Source organism: Augochlora pura, chromosome 8 (assembly GCF_028453695.1).
Source record: "Augochlora pura isolate Apur16 chromosome 8, APUR_v2.2.1, whole genome shotgun sequence".
NCBI classification, from domain to species: Eukaryota; Metazoa; Arthropoda; class Insecta; order Hymenoptera; family Halictidae; genus Augochlora; species Augochlora pura.
Genome location: NC_135779.1, coordinates 12,337,273 through 12,357,302, shown reverse-complemented (window position 1 = coordinate 12,357,302; position 20,030 = coordinate 12,337,273). Strand labels below are relative to the sequence as shown.

The following is a 20,030-nucleotide window of genomic DNA, read 5'->3' as shown; positions in this document are numbered from 1 at the left end:
TTAATTTTAATGTTACAGGATTTTATAATTGTATAATTTCGGTTTAATTGTTCGTAAATTGTATCATAAAATAAAGGATTGTAGAATAAAACTGAATATTTAAGTAGTTTCGAAAAACCTGAGAATAAGATGAGATAAGAATTAGATGAGAAAGTCTGAAAAACCCGAACAATCGGGAGTAAAAGTAATTTATTATCAAGTACTACAAAGAATTGAAGAGGTCATGAAGAATTCACTTTATTAAACGACGAAAGGAAACAAAACTGGTCGCTGAGCACAGCGTCGCTCGCAATATTCGTACAAAGTGCAGGCGGTGTATATACAGACTCCCTCGCTACTAAACAAATCTTAAGAATTGGAAATGTACGCGGAAACGTAATCAAGGGATCCTTGAATCAAACGGTTTATTACGCAAGAAATCGTTTCTGTTCCCGGAGGAAAAGGCGACTTCGCCGTAGCATTTTTGGCTCGGCTACCATACTTTCTTTCGATCGGGTCGATCGTCGATGAAAAGTCGAAACAACTAATTCGACCGAGGCTTTTCTATTCATTTTTCTTCCGATTAAAAGCTTTTTTTTACAGAACCGGTACGACAAAAGATCGCTCGTTTACGTTTTCTGTTTAACTTCTTCTCATGGATTTAGTGTCTACAATCATACGCATTCGCACGCAATTTCAGGCATTCCTTTCTGCTCACTCTTCACATCGAATTCTTCAATTTCACACCTAATCATCCCTCTCTATGCTGGCGAGCACGGAGTTTCATTCCTCGTATACGAAATCGTTCATTTCGTATTTATAAAAATGAATAACATTAATTGACCCCCCACAGGGCAACGGATATTTGAACATCGATTACAGTTCCGAGGGACACGGAAAAATTGTTAGCAGTCGATTGGCACCTAATTCGAACTTTCGTTAAGGTACTTGGTGAAGCTTGACTCCTTTCACATGTGTAAATTGCTAAAGAAAACGTGTTTGAGAATTGTTAAAATATTTCAATAGTAACGTACGATGTGAAACTTTAAAAAAATATAATTACTCATTTTTTCATTAACGAGAACAAATAAAACATAAATTTACACTTCCATAAACGTTACGTGTATATTTTTCGTGCTTTTTCACAGTAACTCAAAATAAAAATTAAACAAACAGTTCTCCTTAACAACCTACACAGCACTCGTTAATAAATCGTGAGATCACTCGCTGAAAATTAAATATCATTTTCTTCAGAAATAGTGTCTTTATTAAATATATATATCCAGCATCTCCGAACAATTTTCAGTATAAAAGTAATTCACGGGGCAAAGACCGTGTATTTACATGGTTCTTCGAGCTATCGTTGATTCGTCGCGTGCTGCTAATAATTTTTCTTTGACCGATCTCGTTTTTCCTTTGAGAAATGAGGTTCAACAAAATGCATCTAACTGGCGGCAAGATCCGCCATTTTGGTTCTATTTATCATAAATGGCGGATACTCGAATCTGACCGGCAATTAAACGACAACCACATATTCCAAGCGTCGTTTAATCTCCCATCGTTTGCGAAAAAGAAAGAGACAGACCGAGTAATCTTACTGAGCTTATTTTATATACCGAGAAGAAAAATTGTATTGGTTTTACTAAATGGGCGGTCCTAGGCAGTCGAAAGCAAGATAATTCTCATATAATTGAGAACGTAAATGTAAACCGTTACAAATGCATCGATAAAAAAATTTAATGGAAAGACAATTTCCCCCAACCCGGAGAAAATCGGAAATACAATAGTAAAATTGTACAAAAGAGGTTTCGAGAGCTGACTTCTAACGTCGTACAAAAATTGCTCGTCAAACTATGGGTTAAAGCGTTCCTATAAAATAAATTCCTAAATTATATCAACGTTCGAGACACGTCAGACGTTTCCTTTTTATGGTATCCTTATTTTCGGACACCCGGATAAGCATTCGCTAGCATAAGATTAACAAATAATCTTGACCACCTGTTTGGTAAACACAATCGAATCTCTTTCCTTTCCAGGAAAATGCATGGGACAACGAAAACTGTCTTAACGAAATCTCGCAGGGAGACGATGCACTGGATGCATAGACTGGAAGTGGGCCGGAAACGGCTCTTCGCATCCGCGTTGTAACCGTACAGACATGAACGAATAACAATGAACATTCTTGACGTACTCGAGTGAAATACATTTGCGTTAAAAAACTGGGATGGGACTGTATCTGATGGGGAGAATATTTACATACGATACTGGCAGTACATCTTCATTTTACCTCTGCTCGTTGCGTTCTGGAAAACACGGAGTCGAAGCGCTGACCCAGCACGAATCGCTCGATAGAATCGATCATTGGTCGTCGATCAATGAATTAATTTTATCGTCTCTTTGCTGCGCGCCTAGGCTCAAGAATTCCGTTCTTTGCTTTTCTATTGATTCCACTGACTTTGTACAGGATCCTATGTTCAATGCTTTTGTTCCTCGTCGCCTTCCAAACCTTTTACAATTGTGTAAAATTGACTTCAGGTTAGATAGAGCAATACCAAAAAGAGGGGACCTTTTTTTAAAATACTATGCAATTTAGAATTTTGTACATTTTACTAAAACTTAACACTTTTGAGGATGTGGCTCATTGAATGCGCTCAAGTTCGATGGTATACTATTGTCAAAATATTATTTGGCTACTTTGTTACCCTATCTCTCAGCAGCTTACATATTTACACTTAACAAATAACCGTCCGTTCTTACATTGGTGCAAGCTTACAAGTCAGTTCTTTTCCACCTTTACGTCTAGAATAACTAATAGAATCAGGATAGTGCAAAGTTAGAAACGTTTGAGTATTCGTAAGATAAGTGTTCGGGATAAGTAGTTCAGGAGTATACCTCTATGTGTCACAGGCAGATGATTATATGTTAAGTGCTGGTCGTCAACACGAGGTGGAAAGAATTTTTGTAATGTCGCTAAAAGTGAGTAGTTTTGGTCCTGTATAAACTGTTAGATTGCTAGCTCTTGGTCCTGTTAGCTTTTAGCTATTGGTATACTTAGAAATGGCTTTGAGCGGTCAATTAATTTCTCTTTGATTACAGATGAAAGCCTCAAGAAATATTCTCAACAAAATACTTTATCTAATATTTCTAATCCAACTGTAAACCGATTCACTTTGACTTGTCCCATATTTTTGCACTATTGCCGAATCTTTCGCTTAGTATTCCTCTATCCAGCCTGAATCCCGCATTCGATATATCTCAACGAAACGGGTCACTACCACTCGGTATGAAAGACAGTCTCACCTTCGTAAAACTTAGACTGCGCTACGAAATGCAATATACCAACGGAAAAAAATGAAATTTGTTTGACGATACAGTTTGGCGGGGCGCGATTAAATTAATGCACGATCGACTTAGCAAATATGTACGTGCGTCGATATTTCGCGTTGCACTATCCTACTTAAGCACGTGTATGAAACGATAAAACGATGACGATACGCACAAAAAGAAATGCACGAATCTGGAGTTTGTCGGTGTTCGAACGCAACTTAGCAGCGCAAGCAAACGGTTTTCTTTACGCACGTAATCGGCTTAAGTTGTACTTAAGTTCCCCGGGCACGGCCCGTCGTGAAACAAGCGCGTGAACGAGAGTAAAACCTAAAATTATAAAGTAGACGTTCCATTGACTCTTTCGGAGCCATGATTCGAACACACTTAAAAGGCCGCACAGCACCGAAAGGGTCAATTCGAAATTAGTATGTCATAGCACAGTATTGTCTAACGTTGTTTATTAAATATACCTTAGAGATGTTTGGCAGTGTATCCGTCCAATACTATCTGTACCATTGCTTCAGGAAGCATGATACTTTACTGACGCGTTTAAAAAGATGGCTGTGCTATGAGTATCTGATGCAAAAAAGCAATTAAAAATGTTTCGTGTAGCGACTCACGTGAATGCATCAATGTCTGAACACATTTGAACACATTCTTTCTGTTATCTGAAGACGATCCAAATGATGCATATATAAAATATAGTTACGAGGTGGCCTGAGATAGTGCAATTCGAAAGTAGATTACCGTTTCCAATGGACGAATGTGAATTTTCAGAATGATGTTGTGGCTTAAAATAATGGTGAGTTTATTAAAAATTTTGTAAGGTAATTACGAGCAGGACTACCTTATTAAGATTAGGGCGAATTAAATGTACCGAAACAAACTGCCTCGACTCGGATGATGCAAATGAAATAATTCGTAATTCTACATTTACAATGTAATTTTTCTAAATTAAAAACCGCCGTCTTTCGAATTGTACTATATGTTAACACATTTTGGTATAAATAAACTGAGCACAATCGGCGGAAGCTTGTACGCAACGATTTGTAAAAATCGAAGACTGCTATCACTAGAATTCACGTACTGAAGTCGTCGCAGTTTCGAGGATCTCTAAAGTAGACAATGCAAATGATCATTACATGTAGTAAGTTTAAATAAATAATGCTTATAATACCTATCTTAGGTAAGCCCGTCTAAGCATGAATGACTCGCACCCAGATTGCGGAAACTTCGTGTCGCTTTCATCGGGTGTACAACAAGTAATGAAAGAATCAAATTTTTTTAGCAATATCGAACGTCATAAAACGAATGAACGTAGCTTGCTATCAACTTGTCCCGAACGACTTTTTAACGCACGATTCTTCTTTCCATCCGGTTTTGGAACTTTTGGTATACCAAGAAAGACTGATAATTAGATAATTTCTCTATCGCGCTAATTTCTTTCTTAGAAATCATCAATAATCACTTCTTCGCAATTCGTCGAATTTATGGAAACTCAGTACTCTGTAATCAAGCGCAGTAATACACTTCAACGAAAATTGTCCGCTCTTTTAATAAGCTCTTTTGATCCGAGACCCTAGTATACTCTGAACTACATTTTCCACGGTTTCTACAGACGTCTACTGATTAGTAAGTTCTGACCACAGATTCTGTGCACTGTTAAGTTACAATGGAAACGAAACACAAATTGAAACATTTTAGTATCAAAACGAACTTGTACTACTCAAACTTCGTCGGTGATCGTTCCATGAAATTGGAGAAATTGTCCGAAGTTCCGCGAAAACTTTTATCACACACCAATGAATACTTCTCATGCCCTACAATTTTTATATAACAAGAACAGTTCATAAAGATTTTCTACGATTTCAAGTTCCAAATTATTTCGCCGCTCGTCAAGCCGCATAGAGAAATTTACAACGCCTCGTTCTTGCACAGATAACTTGGCCAATCACTTACGTACTCAGCTTCGTAGCTCTTTTAAATTTTATACGAAATAGGTATGCTGTTTTCCCTTAGTCTTGTATAATAGTGAGCAATGCTAGAACTGTATTTTCATCGTCTTGAACTGTCGGAATAGAAAACTTTTCTTTCCACGATTCCATTCGAATTAACAAATTTCTCTGAAAGCAAAATTTATTTTCTGTTGATTTCTCAATTTGTATAATTTTCAATTTTGAGAAGCAATATGTCGTATTTCATGAAAATTATCGGACGGCTTTTTTAGAGATCCAAACGTTACAGTAACGAAATGCAAAATTACATATGTGTATGCGGTAGTAACGATTTTGATTTTGCACATCGAGCAGTCCAGGATGATGAAATTACAGAAGCGAATGTCTATCTCTACGATTGTATTGAAAAATAACCTGTGCAGGATCATCTGCTCTTTTGCTTCTTGTTTTTTTTTTATTCTTTAACACTAACCACTAACATTCGCTAGTACGTTAGCTCAAGTGAGAGGAACAACTGTCAGTTTCAATTCACTTCAATTCTCCATTGTCGTGATCATGGTCTGCTCCGCGATTCATAAGGAGCGATTGGCCAATCTCTAATGAATGTAAAGCTGGCGTAAATTACATTTTTTCGTCACATGGTTTACATTCATTGATTTCTCCGCGAAACTACTATGCTACAATATGTACAATTCATAAGCAATGTATCAGATTGTTCTTGTAAATGTTTCTTCGTGCGTTTACTGCTTTGTAGTAAAATAGATGTAGAAACGTTGATTGAATGATTTTATGCGTTGAAGGTAATCATGGACGGTACATTTTGAATGTAATGCAAAACTTAATAGAAAGTGAAAGTTCTTTTTTTCTTTCGTGATGCACAGAATGAAATGAGCTAGCGACGAGACTGACATTTCTTTAAACAAATAGTGAAACAAATTCATTGTCCAGCAATGAAGTTTGTTGCTGATGGAACCGTGTCTTCACAAGACTCTAGGCGTCAATGGACAAAAGAAAATTGACATTCCCAAGAACAGTCATACATTGTATACCAATTAATACGTACTTATTACATAAACATATGTAACGAATGGCAGTGCATGTGACACAGATCAATTTGTCACTAGGTTGCTCCTTTCTTTAAACATAGAGTTATCTCGAAAAAAAAAGAAAAGAAAGAGGGTCAGCAGTTGATCGCTGCCTTTCGCTCGATGCCAACAGAAATTGTATACGACCGCAATACATTTAACCGTAAACATATTTCTTATTGTTAAGTATTAAGTCCCTCCCACTCGATGAGATACTGAGTCTGGCCGTTTGGGCCTATCCTCTTCGCTTTGATGACGAACTTCTCGCCTGCTGCTATTCTGTTGGCCGCTCCAAAATATATATTCACCGATGACTTTAGATCATCCAGAGATATGTCAGGCGCACTTTGTTTCACTGGCGAACACTTTGGGGATGTGGGCACGCTGCCCTTCTTCTGTTGTTGCGTATCCGGGGGCGACAATTTCTCGTTGCTCTGACGTTGTCTCAGTCTCCTACCGTTTAAGGCATAATCAACACAATTTCCAATTTGACTACTAGCACTGCTCGAGGCACCGTTAAACGAACTTCTTAAATTCCTTGCAAATTCACTTTTAACCTCGTTGCTACGCGCCGGTAAAATAGTCGCCGTTTTACTACCAGTGTGTTGAAACTGTTGTTGCAATTGCTGTTGCGATGGGCGACCTCTTCGATGCTGTCGTCTACGTTTCACTTGTCCGTTTCTATCTATAATGATGTCTTTCTCTGATAATTGCCTCTTAGCTGGTCGTACTACCGGCGGTTGCGATATAACAGGTGTAAGCGGTAGAGGCAACGTGATCGGACATGGATTATACGGTGACGGTGTACTCGAATTCGTTTGACTGAGACTGCCAGGCGTACCCAATAAGTCACTGAGATTTCTAAATGGATTATTCTTGCCTTCAAAATCTTTGGGTGGTGGTATAAAAGAATCCAGTGTTCCCCTTGAACTTGTCTCATCTCCACTTGTGTCCGCAGAGGTTGATGGTGGTAAAGGATGCATCAATTCCACAGAACTAGGCACAGATAATTCAGATATTCCGGAAGTCGTAGCCGGCGGTGTCGGAGGTCCAGAAACCGAAGTCGGCGGCGTCGGTGGTAAATCCGATGCTTCAGAACTTCGAGACTTGCTCTATAAAAGTATAACAGGAAGTTGTATCATATTTCTTTAATAAACGTTTAGATTAAAAAATGTAATTAAATACCTTAGCTATTGCATTTTTTAGTAGTTTTCTTGCTTTCCTGTATCTAGCTTCTCTAACACCTTGAGCTTTACTTAGAGAACCATCACCTTTCTCTCTTTTCTTGTGTTTACGTAACATTCTTTCTCGTGAACTGCCTAATGCCATCAAACGTCTTCTTCTTTGTAAACTCAATTTAGGGAATGGAAATGATTTCTTTACAAATCCACCTCCACTGTACCTATGCATTATAGATTTAATAATATTAAATATTGCTTATGTAATTGACTACACAAACATTTAATACATATTCTTATTTTAGTGTAATAAGATTTTGTACCTTTCTCTTAGAGATTGTGTGAATTGACTTGGTGGGCTTGGACTTGGACAAGAACTTTGTTCTGCTTCAGAATTTTGATAAATTGTCCCACGCATTACCACATCTGATGGATTTACAGGAATTTCTAAATTCTCTGCTGTGCTTTGTTTTAATGAAGTCAATTGTTTTGTACTCTCTGGTAAACTTATCGGTCTGTAACAATATATTTAGCTTATAACATAAATAGATAAAATCTGGCTAATTATCAGATTAGAAATATATTTAGACAAGAAAGAACTGGTGATGTATGTGATTAATAAAAAAATGTTAATATTTAAGAAATCGAGAAGAATAGAGATTTTGAAATGGAAATGGAATGGAAAGGATATAAAGATGACTAAGAAAATTTCAAAGAAATGAGGACACAAAAGAAATAACGAGGTGGATAAAATTCAAGTATATGAAATGAAAACTTGGATTAAACATATTTACATTAGACTACATAGTGCTGAAAGACACTAGAAGGAAAAAGAAAAGAATGTAATAGAGGAAACTACTTGAGAAGAAATTTACTGAATCAAGTAGAGGTAGCCATCCAAATATGGGACAAAAGAAACAAAGTAGCAGAGAAATTGACAAAAAGAAATGTAGACATTTAAAGGCAAGCACAAGATGAGAAGATATAAAAATCAAAATATAATCAATGATACAACATATTAGAACAGTAGAAGTTCCAGAATAGTTAAGCAAGAAGGAAAGACATGAAGCCAGCAACTAATAACATAAATAAAATATAAGACACAAACAGAGAAAGAAGGAAACAAAGAAGCAGTAGAGGAAAGAAGAAAAATATACGTAAAGATCTATGTAGATAGAAGAATGTAATATAATACGATGTAGTATAATATAATATAATATCATAAGATATATTAAAATACAATATAATATAATAGGTTCTAACTCGAGAAAGTAAACAAAAAAAATAAAAAAAATGAATGTTTGAAATAAAACAGTCAATTACAAGAGAAGAAAATTTTAAATAAAATCTAAATTTTATAGTTGCGTATTAACTAACCCTGTAGGTGGAGGAAGGTATTGCAGTCTTTTATTAGCACCCCAGCAACTACGTAACACAGAGTCGTCTATTACACCACTTGTTGGAAGATTAACAATTGGGCATGGTGGTGGCAATCTAACTCTAAGTCCCCATATCGTGGTACGTTTTTTTATTTCTCTGCCACATTTAAACCTGTTCCTATTATTTGTCAGTATTGCTAATATAGATTCTCTCCGTATTTGAGCACTGACATCTCTGATCTAAAAATGAAAAATATTAATATGCATTTACATTAATATATATTAAATATCTAAACATATGAAGATCCTTACCCGTGGTGGAAGCTGTAAAGTATTCCAATTATCATTTGCATAAGGTACAATAACAGTATCCAAATCATAATACTTTTTAGCATTGTAAACAGTCAAATTGTACAACATCAGGTGCACCAGATCTACCCATTTTAATTCTAGTCGCCGTACAAACTCTTTGCCATAATTGCACATTGAACAAACAAATACGTAAAACCTACAAAGATCAAGAGATGTAAATTATTTACAAACGTTCCATTAACAAATTTCATTTTAACACTCACCTATCTCCACTGTATAAAGGATAAGTTAGACAACTAACACACTTTTCATGAAACCACTGTTTGCAACGAGCACACTGTAGCATTTGTGTGTACCATTCTCCATTGAGCCCACAATAACAATAAATTTGTTCAGCATTTACTCTATGATGTGCATCCCAACTTAACATATTAGGCTGTAATGAAATAGATTACATTGACATCCTAGTCATGAAATAATAAAAATATTCGAATTTCTTTTTCTAAATACAATTCAAAACAATGCATAATTCGCGATACCTACATCATACGGCAACTTTGTCATATCATCTGGTGGCGGCTGAGGTTGATCTCTTCCACTGCATACTTTTCTAATACTTGCCTTTACCATAGAAGTTTTTGGTTCCACAAGTTCTCTCGTCCGTGGTTGACTATCTACACATCTTTTACACATCCAATGTGCCTCGACTGCAGTTTCTTCTTTTGATATCTGAGGCTGTAAGTAATTGTTCTAGTTTCAATTATTTCACAAACTATTATGTACTTATACTACAATATTCATATTTAAACCATATCTTCATATTTAAACAAATACAATCGAATACCTGATGACAAAGCTGATGATAACCACGACCACATTTGTCGCAAACAATAATGTCATTGTCAGTCTTAGGCTGAGATTTTTTACACAGAACACACATAACATCGGAGTCTGGCATTGATAACTTTGTCAGCTCCTTGACCGAAGACCAGGAGGAGGTATTATCCATAAATTTGACAAGGCATCTTTCCCTTGCCAAGTCCACCTACATTTCGGTATGCAGTATTAGAATACATATCAAATAATAATACAAAATTCAAATTTAAAATAAAACTGAAAAAAAGTACTATTCATCTAAAATTGATGAATAATAGGACTATCTATAATATGAATTAACAAATTTACCTCAACAACTGTTCCAAGATAATATTTCCCATCCTTGTGTTGAAGAAGAACATCGTCCCCATGAGAGAAACTCAACTTTTGTTCCCTCGTAGTGCTATCGGGCGCTGCCAGACTTTCTTCTGGCTCTGACATTTTCTACCCTGTTTCTAAAATTACATACAAAAATAAAAAATGACTTATTATGTACAAAACTTTTAATAGAATTTGATTGACTAGACAAATAGAATGCATGTATGATTTAGTTTGGTTAATGTAATAGGTATTATTACAATGATTTAATTTTTGTTAGATTATGTATTTTATGCATTTGAATAGTTAAAATTTAATATAATGAAGAATTTAATGAAGTTTAATAAGATTTATATTTTATTTGGTGCTTGGTAAATGCTAGATATACAAAGTACACTAAATAAACTAACTTAGTATAATAAACAATTTTCAGTTTGTCTCTGGTTTGATTACATTTGCATAAACATCTACAATCTAATTACAATGTTTACTAATACTTTATGTAACATAGTTCAATACCTGAATTGTTTAATATAAATGTGCTTTCACATAAACAACTATGACAATGCATTTTAATATAACTTATTTCTACATAACATTAAACTTCTAGCAACAGATGTTGTTTCTAAAAACATTTTCATTTGTTATATTATGTTGTGGTTACACCAACGTTTGTTTTCAGAACCATAAAATGCAAATTCACAAGAAGTCTTTCATGCAACCTATTATCCTATAAAATATCCCAGTGAATTAGGTTTGCTCGTATTTTCAGAACTAACGATCGCATAGAGAAGCAATGTTAAAACACAATACTGTCTTAAAATATTTCGTTGAAATCCGAAGGGAAAGCAAGTCTTACAGGCACGTACACATAATGCTTGATCCACAGAAATGTGCAAAATAGATCGTTGTCCGGCGAATCATTCGTTTACATCCATTACGATCGGCGATAAAGACGTTAAAAGACTCGAAAACGTATCGCGAAAACCTGCGAAAGAAATAACGACCATATGATCGGCATCTCATTAAAAACCAGTCTGCGCGCTCTCGCTCTCGTTAACGAACGAGAGCACCTACGAATGCTGTCCTAAACAAGACAAAAGGTCGCGCTTGGCTAAGTGTACATTTCAGAACTTTTCATCACCGGCAACGAACGTGAAGCTTGAAACGAACATTCCCGTTGTTCGGAGGAATAGACGAGACCTAAGACCAATCACTTGACGAAGACACTGGCGATACGGTGGATACGAGCAACCCCCGGGACAGCTCCTAGCACCGGGCGGTGCTTGGGCCCGGTGGTGATGTTTTTGGGACAGAATGCCGTTCGATCTCTGAACACCGTTCTATGTCGTACCTCAGTGTCTTAGCCGTGGAATCACACGCGACGTACGGTCCTCATTTTCCGAATCCCGTCAGCCATTTACAACCATGGGGGCCCCGCCACGGTCGGTCGTTCCGAAACACACAATCGCGGCGCGGCAAAATTCTATCCCGGGAACTCAGGACGACGACACGCCGGCACGCATGCAGCCGTAACGATCACGCCGCCGCCTGGGCACCCACGTCGGCCACCCTCAGGATTACCACACGCCCTTAGTCACGGACATCACCGCGGCGAACTCTTTGCACTTTCATTGTGTCCCTTGAAAATTCGAATGAGCACCGTCCGCCATGTTCGGGGAAACACTTGCTAGAGACTACGTTGGTCAAAGAAGCTACTGCGGTGGCAGTGCTCCCCATAGGGATGTCTAATGAAATAGAAACTCCCACTTCATATTCGCACAAAACATCTTCTACGATATCTATCATAATCTGTGAGATCATTACAAAAATATGTACAACAGTTTAAAATCATTTACTTCTTTTACGAAAAATAATTACATCGAGCAAGCGTCGCAGCTATAAATTTTTGTTGAAATGAAATATTTTCAATTGAAATAAAATTGTATTAGTTTGCAGCTTTAAGTTTACTTTATTTTCAAGTGGAAAGTAGTAGTTATATGAAGAATATAGGAGGAAACATGCACATTTCACGTGATTATTCTGTCAATAATGCCATTTAGAATACGTACAAAAGTGTAGCATGTAGAGGGCACTTAAAGTTTAGTGTACAGTCATGGTCGTTAGCTGGACGACCTATTGTGGTGCAGCCATAATATAAACAATTCGTGATGAGACAGATAGAGGTTCGACTATAACAAGATAATTAGTTAAAATTAATGTAATTAATTATTGTATGGCCATTTGTTAAGGTGGACTTATTTTTGAAAATTTCAAGTGTGTACAAAATTAGAGCAGTTGTCTTCCATGCACAAGATCGTCGTCGTCTGTACCCTAGACCTGCATATAAGTTTTGCCAAACTTCAAATTGTCTAAAACAATGTTTGAAGTGTAGTAAATGAAATATCATTCTTTGTAATGAAAATGATCAATGACCGTGAAATTTGTATGTTACATCCAAGAATGTCAAGTTTTGTAAGCAGATAATTATGCGTAACTTTCTGTGATTAATTTGCAAGCAAAATACACTTTTGTAGTTGTAATAAATTTTGATGTATAACAAATATTTTTGAGTATTTTACGGACATATATCCTGCAAAATATTTCAACATTAATTGTTCGAATATTAATGGACGATTGCTACTGAATGCGCTCTAAAATTAGCCGTAATTGTTCAGTCGTGAAAGAGTAGAATACAAATATTTTACGCCTAATGAAGTAATTCATAAGCAGCTCACGTATCTGCAAGCGAAGGGTTGCTAACTTGAAAGTTAACACATGCAACTTTTTTCCTAACTGCTACTTACTTGTAGTTTTTTTTCATTTAATTTTAGCGGCACGTTCCATTAGAATAACACAGATGAGTCTCGCCATTTTGGAATACAAAATACATTTATTTTTCAAACGAAATAAAAGAAATATTTCATATTACATACATACTTACATTTTTAAAGGAAAATATCACAGAAAAAGGAAAGGAAAATGAACTAAATAAATAAAGTATTTATTTTCACAAAATATGATTTAGGGAAGTATGGCTACAGCAACGTGAAACGGTTACAACAAATATTTACAAGATTAAACATTCTAAGCTTAGTTTTTGGTCATATAAGATTTATTTTGTACCATATAAATTTATTACGAATGTGACTTTTTTAATCTTTCGTATATTCAATTTAATATTGTATAATTAAAATAGAAAAATCTTTATAAATGTATTTAATAATACAAGAGATTTGTACATTTTGTTGTAGTTGTAATTGTATATAAAAACATTGGTGAAATACAGAATCCGAGTATATTGTGTTACAAGTTGTTTGTTATAAAATATACAATACTTAGCAGAGGATGTTACATTATACGAAATATTTATACGATTTCAACAATAACTTGAACGAATAAGTATCAATAAACGTTTTGAACGAATATGAAACTTATATTCGATGTTATGTACTAAGATGTTATGAAACAATAATATCTTGACTTAATAACACAACTAATACAAATACTTTATACAATTCTGTATATAATGGCTATTATCCAATACAATGATTGCGCAAATACGATGTGACAGCTTCGAAAATTTACAAAACAACCGTATAATAACTATTATCAAACATGTTGTATAATTTACATTCTATACGCCCATCGATCAGTACGTGAAAAGATTATCTTCTCATACTAATAATTTTCCTTTAAAACATTTTTTTCTTTACTGCCGTATATCTTTCCATATAGTTGTCATAACAATCAAGATCAGCTAGCTTTTTTATCTCAAATAAGTTTCCTTCGAGAGCTAACAACGAAACTTTTGAATCTTTTAAAATTTTTCTAGGTACAGCGTTCAATTGCAAACAATTTTCTTCTAGTCTCAATGTTTTTAAACGTTGACATTCCGCCAACTTCTCAGAAATTGTCGATATCTGGTTCTGATTGAGGTTAAGTTCAACCACATGTAGTGCTGCGGCAGCGTCCGGAATAGTCGTAATTTGATTCTGTGACAGGTCCAGCACATCCAAGTACTTTAAATCACAAAACATTGGGGGGAATTCTGTAATCTGATTGTTAGAGAAGTCGACCTGCTTTAAACGCGTTAATTTTTGCAAAGACCAAGGTAAAGATTTGATTTGGTTCGACGATGCATTTAAACATTCTAGTTTGGTCAGCGCTCCAAGAGCATCGGGCAGCACAGACAGCTTATTATGACTAATATTTAAATGTTTCAGCAACGTGAAGTGTCCGATATCGTCGGGTATTCGAATGAATTTATTCTCCGATAGATCCAGCGTACGTAACAGCGGCGCCAAAGCGTGTAGATTTTGCGGGAATTCGTCGAGTTTTCTGTTGGAAACATTTAACGCGCCGGTCTTCTTCGCGGTTTGATAATGCTGTTTCAAACCAGAGTTTCCCATCTTATGCCGGCATCAAACTTATTTTGTATGAACCAAATGAATTCGACGTTCTCAAGAATCTTTGATTTCCTGATATTAATCTCAAGAATTCACTTTATTGATTCTGGAGAGACGCATAAATAAGAACCTTATTTTACAACGAACACTTTATTTTCAAAAAATAAACTTTTCATTCATAATAAATCGCAACAGTCTTTGGTATAGTGGATGATTGTTCGCACTATGTACTCACATACTCTTGCATGGTTACCATTCAGAACCATACAAATATTTCTTGCTACAGACTGTACCCAGGTGGTCGTCAACTTTTTCTTGCCACTGTACTGACGTACTCAAGTCAGTCGTTGCGCCGCCACTCCTCTGATTAATTTTCACTACGACGACACTTGTGGTGTTAATGGTTATGTTATAGTTGACTAAACGGTATCGAAGTTCACGCTGTTACGTACGTGGCCGTGGAACATGTTCCGTTCGTGAATATTAACCTTTCGAAGACATCTCTACGTGGAGGTGAATTGAGTGAAATGTCACCCGATTGACAGTCAACCGGCCATATTGGCCAAACGGTTGTGTTCAAATCTCGGCCGCGCGATGGCGGTTCGCGCGCTCGCGCCCCGAAACATGGCTGACAAACGAAGATGTAGCGGTGCACGTCGGGTTTACATCAGACTGAAAACGCCGCGGCAGCCACTAGTGTGTAGTTTACGATGCGGTCGTTCGCGGAAATGGTGAGGTAGTGTCGCGGCCCGAGAAGACATATTACCGGCTAGCCATGGCCTCGACGCCGAAGTCGGAGAAGCACGCAGGTGAGTGAGAGTGATACTCTCTTATGTACTATGACCTACGATGAAAGAGAATGTACGATGTTCCGTGACAACGGCGGATCCCGCGACCCGTCATCGTTTCTATTTCCTTCCCTTGTCAATCAAGTTTTTACGGGGTCCCGAAGATCGAGCATGCCCTCAGAATCCCGCGAGAATGTACTCCATCGAACGCCACTATTGCTGGTACCGTGATGATCGAAACGTTAGCAGACCGATCATTGACGGACGCTACCGGACGCGAAATGTCAAAAGCATATGCGTATGACTCGACTCGTTCAAGTAATATTCTCTGGGAATTCTTCAAATGTGTCACCGATCGTGAATTATGCGAACAGCGTATGCAATGCATTTCATTTCTCCGGGGGTGTAGTATACCCTTCGATATACGTCAAGCTCAGTGTGTCAATTGTGAACTGCTTGGTGAATCAGTGTTCAACATGCCGGGATCATTTCGAAGGATTGGAATTTTTGAATTGAGAGACAAAGACGTTTGTCTTCACATTTAGTGAAAGGGTTCGCGTGAAAAACGGAAAATGAAGGAAAAAGGATGAAGTATTGTTGATTTTCTCCCTCTCCTGGCCCGTGGACCGAGGCTCGTCCCGTTCCCGACGGTCGTGCTCTTTCTTGAAAAAGGCGGGTCGTACATTTCTTGGCGAATGCGACGACACTGGTAATAATACGCGGGTCGCCTGGAGTGTATGTCAATAAACCGTCCACGCGCCAGGGGCGAGCCCAATGTAATTCGAACAGCTGCCCGTATCACGAGTTCTGTTGCCCTGCGTTCTCACTCTTACCCTTCAAACAAAGAGTTATCCCGCCATCGCTGCGACACTATTTCGACCGCGGCCGTATCAACCCCATTTATGTACACGTGAAATAAGACTCTTCATCACTAGAAAGCAATTTATTACTGCTGAGGAATGTTGCAGACTGATTAATGTTGAGGTTAAGTTTATGAGCACTGCTAACACCTCGAAGGAGGAACATCAATGGTGATGTGTACAAATCGTAGCTGAAGTGAGATACTTTATTACTAGATATTTGTTTATAAAGATCGATAAGTACCTTTGACTACTAATGCTCGGATTTTATAATAGGGGCCAATTTATTTGAGATTGGAAATAGAGGGCGGCTTGTGTAAATTACATAAAAGCTGGAAGATGTGGCTGAAAGGGTTAATTAGTAGTTCTGATGTTTCATTGGTAATAAATGTTATTATTTTTGTGTTATATTATGTACATGGAATAAGATTTTCTGTTAACTAATAATTTCTATCAATTTTTATTAAATCTAGCACGTTGCTTGAATCAATTACATTAAAACAAAATTTTGTATTACTGTATTTTGCGATCTGTTGTGAAATATCGAAAGTGTTAATAGAATGGGATAATTGTCTATTGTCTAATTGTCTTCTAATCAGTTCCAAAAATATTACAACAATAATTAGTTTTTATCTTTTAAAATGTTGTTTTTAATGAGATAATTGAAGAATAGTTGTGATAAGGAAATACTATATTTAGCATCGAATTGTTTCCAACGAAGGTGAAAATGTAAGAAATAGTACAATGTGAAAAACTGACTAATAATTTTCAAGCTTCTATTTTTCTATGCTACATTAACAGGTGCAACTTATCAGAACTGATACGTTCGGCCTCGTAGTGGTGCTGATGGACAAATATACTTAAGTAAAGGCAGTTTGATCAATTTGCTGGATAACGAGTACCAACTAACTCTGCACCCTACGTCATCTGTCGCTGGTAATTGCGTTTAATGCGAGTTGATTTGTAGCTGGTTGAAATCGTTGCGTGTTCGTTGTTCTTGCCGGTCGCTTCTGAAAAAGAATAGACCCGTTAACAGGAAATTTTTACCGGACAACAAGAGCGAGCCACGATCAGTGAAGCCGACTTGTAGATTAGACTCTATTTTCGGAGTCGGTTTAATGAACGAAGGACGAGAATAGAGCGAAAGCTTAAGAAAACATAGCGTTGGCCTGCGGTTTACAATTGTTTCATCTTTAGCTTTGTCAATTATCCAATAAAGGAAATTGCATATGAACAATTCCGTCGACAATTAATAGAATAACATCAATATCAATAGAGAGCAATATTATAACTTGTAGAATATTTTGTCTACAGGAAAATTTCCAACTAAATATTTTCGGAAAAGTTTTTTTATTGAGGATGAAAAATGGACCGACTTTGAACAATTACCGTCTTATGTAGCGTTAACAAAAACAGTGTAACAAGGCATCGGGTGACTGAGTCATTAAAGGTTAGCTATGGCTAAAAATAGAAATGTAGGTGCAACAATATAGAGTTAAACCTTTGTGAGCGAGAACTGCTTTTAATGTCGAAGATGCTCAACCACATCTGAAAAGAGATGCTGTAAACACGTGCAGTCGCACAAGCGCGCGATGCGAATCCTAGCTTAGCCGAGGCTTTTAATTAATAGAACGAGGCGTACGTGGCGGATGAGACGATCTACCAGAGAAATTCTAACTTCGAAGTCAGCGATTAACAAGCGAAAGCAACATTTTCCGAGACGATGTAACGCCTATCAAGCAATTTGTCTAGCACCGAGCAGATGAGTTGCTCATTAATGGGCGGACACCACTAAACAACTATTAGAAATGATCTACTTCTTTTATTTTGTTAAAGTTCCAAGCATGTAGAATATTATGTCAAACGATACAGTTTGAAATTTTAATATTTAGTGACTGTATGCAAAATTTCAAAAATTTTAATTTATCAAAGGGAAATGTTATCTTAAAATTTCTTTTATACTTTTCTCGAAATTGCAATTGTCAACCTCGCCGTCACGAAATCTCCGGAACTAAAGATTCGAATACTTACAAATTTCATGGATATATTTTGCATAGCTAATGCTACAATGTAGCGTATAATCTCTTTTTTATATGTGAATTATTAAATTTTTAATAAGCATTTAAAGTTGTTTTTTTGGAGTTAAAAATAGATATCTTTTCTTCACACTGCGATCATTTCTGTAATTATTAACATTGTCGAAAACTCGTAAATTTTAGGTAGTAGTTTCTAGTGTATAAATCAATAAGATTCTTTTAATTTAGATGTTCCAATATATGGAAAATGTGACGGCCAATGTGCTACGAGAACTGGTTTCGAAAGCAACGAATGCATCATATCTACGGGGTAGCGATCATATGAAATATAAAAAATCTTTCTTTTTATTATTTTCTGGCGTTTTGAAGTCAAACATCACATTTTTATGAACTTTCCACAATTCCATATTCTTTAAAAATGCGTAAATTCGTAGAAACTCGTGATATTATAAATTCACTTCCTGCAAAAAAGGTATATTTTTGAATGTAAAGAAAAAGTTCACTTTGATCAATTAATTTTTGAAATGTTCATTCCACCAGTTGAATAAATGATATTTAGAGAAAAACGTGTTTAAAATTTCACGCGATAAAAAGAACCTGTGCATTAGGAACTTGAAGGCCTATAACTCTGGTAATTGTTAGAGTGTTGTAATTTTCTTTCAACTACATATTAATAAATCATCGTAGAAAAACGAAAGAAGAAGTAATCGATTCCTTTAAATTCCTAAATCGGAACCTTCCCTTATACGAACTCTACCGTTACACGTATACGCTTGTTTTCCCGGCAAGAGCCAGTGGGGGATACTTAAGTTAGCGGGCACTCTAGTGGTCCTAGGTATCTCAGCACTTAGTTGCACCCTTCCGCGAGTAAATAACTCGAGTGTTCGTTTTGAGTCGGGAAAACACAAGAAATCAAATCCCCGGCCAACGAGAAGTCGCTGAAGGCGCATTCCGCCGTCGTCGGTACTATCCACTCTAGTAAATTACGGCACGTTTCAAAAGAGTTTTCCGTTACGGAGATGGTTACATTCGAAAGATTCTCGTTACCGAGAAGTGTACCGCGGATGATCGAGTTCCTCCTTGACGACGACGATGATGTCGATGTCGGCGCTGCTGCGGCCACGAGGGGTTGCGAGGGTGGAATATCCAGAGGCTGGTTAAAAGAGTATTACGCCTCATATTGTGTATTTATTTATTAAGACTGCGAGTTGTTCTTGTTTCAATAGCAGGTTATTTTATATTGGGATTTCGCTGATATATTTATTCATGTTTTATTTATGTTTTATCTACTTCTCTAATGGCTCTTCTAAAAGGATAGCCCACTGGCGTATAATCGATTCGATAATCTTAACATGCTCGCAACCAGCGTCACTAGTCTACATGGTTACATCGATTGTATTTATCGTATTAAATTCGTATCGTATTTTCGTAAATTTATCGTATTTTCTTATAAAATATGATAAAAATGTCGTCAAAGAGAAACTGTACATTTTCTAAATTATATTCACAAAATTTATTTCATGTTCTT

At 36.5% G+C, this 20,030-nt stretch overlaps 3 protein-coding genes across 8 annotated transcripts in view; 1 reads left to right on the top strand and 2 right to left on the bottom strand.

Annotated features, from left to right (window-relative positions):
• Positions 1 to 141: 141 nt before the first annotated feature.
• On the bottom strand, positions 142 to 12,109 carry Pcl (polycomb protein Pcl). Of its 2 annotated transcripts, none has more exons than XM_078188901.1 (10): positions 11,764 to 12,109; positions 10,401 to 10,546; positions 10,060 to 10,260; positions 9,759 to 9,965; positions 9,479 to 9,651; positions 9,216 to 9,411; positions 8,902 to 9,143; positions 7,848 to 8,039; positions 7,532 to 7,748; positions 142 to 7,458 (listed from the first exon to the last, which is right to left on the bottom strand). In XM_078188901.1, exons 2-10 carry the CDS (start codon positions 10,530 to 10,532, stop codon positions 6,529 to 6,531), a joined length of 2,490 nt encoding a protein of 829 aa, XP_078045027.1. In that variant the 5' UTR covers positions 10,533 to 10,546; positions 11,764 to 12,109; the 3' UTR covers positions 142 to 6,528. The 2 variants fall into 2 exon arrangements, with proteins under 2 accessions (XP_078045027.1, XP_078045028.1); XM_078188902.1 differs by having other exon boundaries at positions 9,759 to 9,950.
• Positions 12,110 to 13,364: 1,255 nt separating this feature from the next.
• LOC144473984 (leucine-rich repeat-containing protein 57) lies at positions 13,365 to 15,386 on the bottom strand. 2 transcript variants are annotated; one of them, XM_078188366.1, is made up of 2 exons: positions 15,271 to 15,386; positions 13,365 to 15,195 (listed from the first exon to the last, which is right to left on the bottom strand). In XM_078188366.1, the coding sequence occupies exon 2, from the start codon at positions 14,819 to 14,821 to the stop codon at positions 14,105 to 14,107; it is 717 nt and encodes a 238-aa protein (XP_078044492.1). In that variant the 5' UTR covers positions 14,822 to 15,195; positions 15,271 to 15,386; the 3' UTR covers positions 13,365 to 14,104. The 2 variants fall into 2 exon arrangements, with proteins under 2 accessions (XP_078044492.1, XP_078044491.1); XM_078188365.1 differs by having other exon boundaries at positions 13,365 to 14,924; positions 15,054 to 15,380.
• A 39-nt stretch (positions 15,387 to 15,425) lies between these two features.
• Positions 15,426 to 20,030, top strand: part of C3g (C3G guanyl-nucleotide exchange factor) — a 131,469-nt gene continuing 126,864 nt past the window's right edge. For all 4 annotated transcript variants that reach the window (XM_078188359.1, XM_078188364.1, XM_078188361.1 and 1 more), the window contains exon 1: positions 15,426 to 15,627. In XM_078188359.1, coding sequence (XP_078044485.1) covers positions 15,594 to 15,627 — 34 coding nt within the window. In that variant the 5' untranslated portion in view covers positions 15,426 to 15,593. The remainder of the gene's footprint in view (positions 15,628 to 20,030) is intronic.